Here is an 8,640-nt window from a genome sequence, read left to right as displayed (position 1 = left end):
TGAACGTGGCGCTACTTCCGCTATCCAGCCGCTCACACTGCAAGCGATGACAACCAGCGATGAGATGGGTGCCTTCTGCCACGACCACATCCAACATCCGTTGATGTGGTGTGATGAGAAGAAGCGGCTGGTCGAGCGCAAAAATGCCGAGGAGAGTTTACGGATGTGGCGACGACGCAAAGCTGAGGAATGCGCCCGCAAGGAAAAGGATAAACAGGAGGTAAATACATTTTTAGGTATATAATATTACAAACTGACTGATATACAGGGATGTCACAGAAATCAATTCCAGCAAAGTTCCAAACGATTTTTACAATTTCGGTGTTTTAGTTGCTTTCAAATCGGTAGTGTTTTTACAACAACTTGTTTCTTACTCTTTTCATAATTGAGGTTTTTTTTATCTGATCATATGAATGATTCACACGCACGCTGATAATGCCAAAAATATATTTTTTTTGCATAGTTTCACCTACAATTGGCTTTTAAGTGAATGCATCTTTGGTGTGCAGAATATGTGTCTATAAAACTTAATTGATTGTAAATTATACAGTTCTTTATTTATTTTGTCTTCATGCCTTTGAATAATGATCATACAGTGCCACTGCACTGCATTTTGGATGAAAATTACACAAATCAAATTCGAAATTTGAAATTTAAAAGTGGCCGTGAATAGGTTAATATCAAATGCTCTAACAACTTCCTAACAACGCAACTGATATGCTTGATACTTATGCATCATCAGTACCCAGAAAGAGTCGTATCCAAGAAAGAGTGCTTTTTACTGCAATCGGATATTCATTCTTCTTGATGAATATATATTCATGTTACATAAATGTATTTTATCATTTTTAATTATTTTTGTTTTACCTATTTTTGAACTTAGTGTTTCTTTTACTACCTCTAAAATTCCTTGCGCTTTCTCTGTGAATGTTAACTCGAGATTTAAGGAAATAGCTTATGTCGAAGTTTGCTAACATTTTATAAGAGGACTTTGTATTGGTTTGGGCTCTTATGATTTTGAAAAGTGTGTTGTGCATCTTTCGTATACTTAGATGTATGTAATCTTTTAAATTTTTAAAATGTGAGCGGTTCGTTTTGACAGTCCCAGTCATACAGAGACAGCCATGACCTAACTTATCTTGAATGGTGAAGTAATTTGGAAAATTAAAACAATGTTGAAAATAAATTCAACATGTTACAAATGTAGGTAACGCAACGTTTTTCACCTAAAGAGTCTTTGGTAAGGGTTCATTTCTTGTTATCCTTTTCGAATTGTTCAGTGTATATTCATTTATTTAAAGTAACCAACTACACCCACACGAGATCCCGCACTTAAGTTGAGTTCAAAGACCTATGAGCGAATTTATTAACTTGGCCAGAAATTGGTTCAACAAACCATTTGACGAGTTTGACTTCACCAATACGTAGTCAAGGCGAGCAATCAACCAGAAGCAACATAGTTCCACTGGGATCAGGTCGCGTGTTTATGATTGCGAATGCGACTCAAATCCGACTGAATTTAAGGAGAAAAAATGGGTGAATGAAAAGCAAAGCGGCCCACATTGCAACTATAACAACAACCTACAAACAATAAACAGGAGAAAACAAACCTGATAGAATTCGATATAGGGTTGGGCTTGTTCATGGATGGAATATATATATATATATATATATATATATATACATATATACATAGCAAAATATAGGCATTGGAATAGCATAAGTAATAAATGGGTACCATTACTGTTATCATCTCTGAATCTGTATTTGTTGCAGTACTACGATTTGTTTCTGCAGCACTGCCCCTGGGGCAGGCCAGGTGGGGGCGCTCCAAATGTGGAGGTGCGACGAAAGGATATTACCGCAGTCGGACTGCACTCAACGCCAACTGTTGTAAGTGTAGGGTGGGGTGTGTTTTCAGATAATGTGTCTAATGTCTCGACTTCGAATCTAACTACCTCTACGACAGACTACCGCCCATCGCATCAATTCACTGCAGCCTTGTCGCTACAATGACTATTTCTCAATGCAGAAAACTTGCCATAAAAATCCACTGGCCGCCTATCACCACCATCATCATCATCATCCGCCTCCCCCCGGTGGTCGTCTGGCACACGCCCATTCGATACATCATCTGCAGGAGAGTGGACCACGGAGCAGCACCGTGACTATCTGTGAGCGAGAGCATCCGCTTAAGGGTGGCGTCAGTCTGGCTCAGAATGCTCCGAATGGTGAGAGTCTGCAGATCGATCTGAAAGAACACAACTCAATGTCATTTCGCAATAAAGGGCACGTGGACATTGAGTTGCGCTACAAGCCCTCTCCGCCGTGCAAGGGCAAAGCAATGCTGGATAAGATTGTTGTCAACAGTGAGACCGAACACCGTCTGCAGGAGAAATTTGCCTGCCAGAAGAAGAAACTGCAGAGCAAGTTGGAAAAGCCGGTGAGCGGCAGTTACAATTCACGAGGGACGTAGCATTTCTAATCTTATGGCTTTCATCCCAACATTTTCAGCTCTTCAAAGAACCCTGGGGCAAGGCCGGTCCCGGTGGCAAGCCCTGGCGCAGTCCCAAAGAAGTAGGCAACACTTTTATGAAATCTCTGGTAGGCTTCATTTGAATAAACGGACTTGAGAATGTGAAGCAAATGTTAAATTACTTACAGGGCTGGACAAATAAGGAAATGCTGAAGGAGTTGGACCAGGACAATCCCGTGACTCCCGCTGAAAAAAACACATTTCGCAAATCGAAAGGTAGTAAGCCATCCAAGCTGCAGCGCTGTTGCGAGCGTTGCACCTGCACTTGCCCCGCCATGAACAGCTCCAGTCCAACGAAGACGTCCCGAAAGATTGCCGCAGTAGTGCCACCTCCACCCCCACACCCGCACCAACAACCATGTGGCAAACGATCGCCGCCCAAAGAATGCAAGCCCATTAAGCTCTGTCCGCGCCTGCTACGTGGCCACTGTATGGCCAGCACCAACAACAGCAACAGCACTGGTGTCGATGGTACCCCGGATGCTGTAATCGAGAATGGAGTAGGCGGTGGTGTTGAGCTGGTGCCATTGTTGGCACGTAGGCGCGGCCTGCATCGCCCAATCAGCCTGTCCAGCACGGATGTGACAAAGAGGACGCCCTCGCATGATAGGTACGCACCACCCAAGCACAAGTCAAAGTCCAACAAAGAGCAGAACATCAACAACATCATCAAGAACATTAGTCACATGAAGCGCCATTCCAAGAACTTGAACTGCAAATTGCAATGCTGCAGTTGCAGCTGCGGCTGTGTGCCAGCCACAGCAACGCCGCCCCAAGCGCCCACCTGCTGCCTCAGGCGACTCACCCTGCACATACGCTAGTCATCTGTCTATCTGTCATGTGTTTATTGCAACCAAATCTGCATCTGCATCTGCATCTGTATCTGTTAATGTGTCTCTCTTTGTGTCGATCTGAATGTTTGCACCTGCATCCGTTTCCCCCTTCCGTTTCCGTTTCTGTTTCTGATTCTGTTACCGTTTCTCATTTGCTTGCTCTGCGACAATTTCTTAAATTTGAGTTCAGCTTTTGAAGTTCATAGCAATTGAATAGAAATTTATACGATTGCGTCATCTTTGTGTTTTTAATGGTTTCTCTATCACTTCTTTTGGCTCATTCAGCAACAAAATATCAATTGTAATACAAGTGAAAGTATAGCAACCAAAAGAGTAAACCCAAACACACCAAACTAAAAACTAACTGAACAACCCCAAACAATATCCAAATCATAATACAAATCTTCTATGTATCCATCCCCGTGAAAAACCGAAACCCAAAAAATCAAAACAAAACGAAACCAATCGCTAAAATCAAATCAAATGACTTATCACAATACAACAATCAACAATGCTGCTGCTGCTGCTGCTGCTGCTGCTGCTGCTGCCCATCGCCCATCACCCAACTTGCAACTTGACATCCCACTGTGGCAATTAAATGGTGTAGGATACAAACAGCCGCCGATATGCGCTACCTGCACGATTTGAACGTGCAAATATCACAGAAACGGCGCTCGGTCAGTGTCTCGAGGCAGATGGAGCGAGACTTGTGTAATCAACATTTCGACACATTCGAAACATTCTGGGGACGGCCCGGACACGGCGCACCCTCTGGCGATAAGATAAACAAATTAAAATTGGATAATTTGCTTTACGGTGACCCTGAGACATCGTAAGCTGTACGGGTCCAAGTCCAGTTCCTGCTACAGATACTCGATTCGCATTCGGCTCGTTGTTTGTTCGACGCAAATCGTTTGCACTGAAATCAATCGATGCCGCTTTTTGGCGCCACGGCCCAGCAGACGATTTGCATATCTGCGGAGTAAAAGTTGACTTCAAAGTTTTGCCAACTTGCATAGTTCGCAAGTTGCCCAAAGTTTTGCATTAGTCAACTAGGTCTGGTGGACACAAAAAATTATTCGATTTTTTAGTATTTAGTTAGTTTTTATATCCCACTTGACTATATCGAAATTGCATTGAAATATGTGAAATAAACAACAAATTTCTGCTAGTCATAAATAGTATATATATAAAGTAAACATATTGTGTAAATAAAATGTATTATGCGTATTTAAAGTTTGTACACACAGCTTATCGTTTTTATTCCGGGTGTGTTGTCTAAATAATAGCATTGTACAGTGGTACTCAAACCAAGCAGACGATTGCTACTGTTATAGGAACTTAATGTAAACAATTGATGTCAAACTGTAGGTCTGTATGTCCAACTGCGGGGTTATTTTGTTTCCAGATAACCTGGTGCAGGCGAGCCTTAAAGTGTAAAATCTTGTTGATTCGTTTGAGTATTTGTGATATAACTACTAATATCAATGAGATTGAGCTTAAAAGCATTTCATAATTTCGATGTGCTTAACATATTGAACAACTAAGTAGCTTGCTGAAATATATATTACTCATAGCAACCGCCAGCTAGACCATTCCCGCCAATTTAAGAGTGGGTTTTACCATACTTGATATGTAGATGAATAGGAACTTCCTTATAAGATTAGTAAGACCATGCCTCGGCCAAACTCATCTAGACCCAAAAAAGTCTGTATCTCCAGCAATTTTAGAGGTTGTATTACAAAATTTGAGGTGTTCATAATGCTGATATCAGAGTATTCCTTGTGCTCGATTGCAACGCTCTCACTTGTTAATTTATTGTTGTGTAATTTTTTTCTCTAACTCCCTATTTAACTACCATCGTAAACAAGTTTGCTTGTAGTTAGACGACGAGCTTTCAGTAGGCTCAGTGCTGATTTTGGACACTTAATTTGATAGTGTAAACTATTGAAAGAGCTCTTAGGCAGAAGCGATCTACTGAGCTTGCTTTGCTTCAAATTTATTGGCTCCGGTAAGGTTTACGCCACCTAAACTACTAACGCCTACTAATGATAATAGTCAGCAGTTGATGCAGTTTATTTTTTCTGCACAGTAGTAGGGAATTGGGGATTCTATAACAGGAAGTGGCTTATTGCTTTTGATTTTTAATTACTTCATTATTGGAGTTAATTTATTGCTTTTGGGTGGGGAAGTGACAGGTGTGTAACCTTTTTTAGAAAAATTTGTGGTTTTGGATCACGTATGAGACATTTATGATCGAAGGGCATAGATTTATGGCTGACCCTTTCTTATTGAGGGTTGACATCAGGTGGAGGATCACTCAGCAGCACTTGTGTGTGCGTACGTGATTGTGGTTTTAAGGAAGATATTGTGTGCGAGGCGTGTAACCTGTAACCTGTGTGTTAGAATCAAGTGGAAGATCAGCTAGCAGCTGGCGCACTGTTGTGCATGTTCATGATTTGATTATTGAGGGTGGGTGCAATGATCAGTGGAAAGGTAATTCTCGCATCTCTTTTGTCACTTTTTTGTCAATGCAAAGAACTCATACGAGACCTCACACCTGAATGTTTTCCCACACAATAATTAAAGTATTATTGGTGTAAGCTGTTGTTAAGTAGGTACTTCGCACGTACGTTTGCCACGTGCTGGTACCTTCTTCGTGTGTTTGGTTCTCTCCCTTTTTACAGTGCACTCTGTTTGAGTGAGCCTCCTTATGTTAATTTCACAATAATTTGAAATAATAACCTGCGTTGCTTTGTGCACCTGTGGGCTTCATAACTAGGTTTGTAGAGTTTAAAATGTTTAAATAAAATAACTTCTTTTTTCTAATTTTCATAATATATTTTATTTATTTATGTATAGAATGTTTACAAATGTGAAAATTTGTTTATTCTTATTGATATAGTTTAATTTTAGGATACATGTACATTATGAAAGTATATTATTATTATTATCCATTTTGCTTAACCTCTTTCTTAAGTTACTTTCTTAATAAGACGATCCAGTTTTCTTTTATATGATACAAAGTAGTGACAAGCACATGTATCAGCTCCTTCTCTGGCGTTATCCGAAGACCATGAGCACACTGTCAAGTGCTTTCCATATTTTGATTTAATTAGACGATAGTTTTCATATTCCAAGAAAAATACTCGGTATTCCTCCAACAATTTAGAATGTTCTGGAAAAATTGCATCCTCACACTCCTTGAGGAAATCATCAATTTTCCTCACATTTATTTTAAATCCAAAATTCAAAATTAGACCCATTCTGTTGTGTATTCTCCAAAAGCAGAAATGCAACTGAAGAATTATTTTACTTTATTTATAAAGTGTCTATACTTGTGTAACTTTCTTTTGTAATACTTGTCAATACTGGTTTACATCTATTTTTTATTTCTTGAAATTTCAAAGCATAAGCGAGTTAAATCAATTTCTGCTTCATGTCCATAAGACACATTTAAATCTAGAAGTTGTACATCATATTTCCCCATCTTTGAACATTTTGGGATAATATAATTATTATATATATTACAAATTTGATTTTTAAGCAGTGTATTCCAACATAAAAATTACGTGAAAAATATCGCTAATCTTATGAAGGCTCTCCATGATTCACTATCAAATTCAATTTTATTTCCGTATTGATTTAAAATTAATATGCATTGCTTATCGGATTTTCTAATCTTAAAATGACACTTTATGCTCTCAATCTTGGGATTATCAATTATTTCATCAGACATCAATAACTCAAACTGATCAAGCCTTAACTGGATATACTCCTTAAACTTCAGTAATTGAATCCATTCCTCTTTTCCAAATCCAATGAAATTACGTTTATGCTGCTGCATCCAAACCATTGGTGTAAATCGTCTCGTTGTTGAAAAGCCACACTTTAATTTTAGTTGTAGATTAACAAAATACTCGAAACCAAAAATGATTTCGTGATCTTGAAGTTTTCTTGAACTAAACAATTTATTTAAACTCTTTGTAATCTTAGAAAGCTCTAATTTTGAAATATATGGAAATTAAAATTTGATTATACCATTATGTTCCTAAATATAAACAAACTATAAAATCTATAAAATTCTATATATCGAGTTTGCTTTATTCAATTTAGCCAATGGGTCTACATTTCACTTAAATTACACGTTATAATAAAATCGAATACAACTCGCGCATTTTTTAGGGCACTTACACCTTTATTTAAATGGGACCCACAATCGGAGAAAACATTTAATTTCATTGTATATAATCGTGGACATCCAAAGTCTTCAATGTTGATTACACACGTCTTTAGAAACTTTTCAAGAAACTTTTTCTTTGTATCTCCCTTTGTGATTACTCTCATATCCTTGAGAAGCTCACGAAGATAGTTTCTGACTTCTAAAAAGCTATCATTTCCATCATTCCAACAGAGATTGTGCTGATTTCTAGTTAACCATATTGCCGTTTTACGGGCCTTCTTCGTTAGTCTAAGAAAATCATATGGCGGTCTTATAAGGTAATGAATGTCATGATAATAACCATTCTTAAAAACAAGAGCAATTTATTTTAATTTCAATTATCAAAAAATCCTTGAATGTCGACAACTACTTGATTCTCCATCGAATTGATTTAAACAATGCGCTGAACTAATCCTGTTAATGGTGAATACTCAACTAACCGATCATGCATAAGCAGACAATATACTTTAGTGTTTCTCACACTTGCACTCTCCAACTCGATGGAAACTCTGATATCGATCGGTCCTGTTTTAACAGACTCATTCTGATGTGTTAGATCTATAACAACAATCGGTGCTTTTTCCTTAAATTCCTTAGGTGTTAACAACGGTTCAGACTGCTTCATATAGTAACTTGCTTGGAAATTTGCATACATATCATACAAAGTTGCAAATCGTTCACGACTAAAATTTATATTCAAATCATCATAGGGATAAGTTTCAGAGTTCAAGTACACTTTCAAGTTTCGCAATTGATTTTGAATCAATTTATTATCCAGTATAAAGGCTATTATAGCGAAACGTGGGCGTTCTCTATTGGCTGCAAGTTTTACATTCCACACATGATGAGTGCCTTCTGCTAGTGTTGGATTGAAATAACAATCCCAACTGCGGAATGCTAGTGGTAGTGATCCTCCATATTTTGTTATATTTAACATTAGTAATTTCTTCTCATCACTGAGAGTAATATGTGGTACTTTCCATGTAATATTAGTTATATTTAATTTATACTCAATACTTCCAATTTTACTATGTTATGAGTAGTATTAG

The 8,640-nt window shown here is 38.2% G+C and overlaps 1 protein-coding gene across 1 annotated transcript; it reads left to right on the top strand.

The window, feature by feature from the left end:
- On the top strand, window positions 1–4,252 carry LOC6564074. The gene is made up of 7 exons (XM_001990846.2): window positions 1–220; window positions 1,777–1,893; window positions 1,970–2,231; window positions 2,289–2,443; window positions 2,515–2,604; window positions 2,665–3,146; window positions 3,977–4,252. The coding sequence occupies exons 1-7, from the start codon at window positions 47–49 to the stop codon at window positions 4,203–4,205; spliced, it is 1,509 nt and encodes a 502-aa protein (XP_001990882.2). The 5' UTR covers window positions 1–46; the 3' UTR covers window positions 4,206–4,252.
- The last annotated feature ends 4,388 nt before the right edge of the window (window positions 4,253–8,640 follow it).

The sequence above is a fragment of the Drosophila grimshawi genome, unplaced genomic scaffold, assembly GCF_018153295.1.
Source record: "Drosophila grimshawi isolate 15287-2541.00 unplaced genomic scaffold, ASM1815329v1 contig_59, whole genome shotgun sequence".
Lineage (NCBI taxonomy): Eukaryota > Metazoa > Arthropoda > Insecta > Diptera > Drosophilidae > Drosophila > Drosophila grimshawi.
The sequence above is the reverse complement of the archived record's forward strand: the minus strand, read 5'-3'. Positions and strand labels throughout refer to the sequence as shown.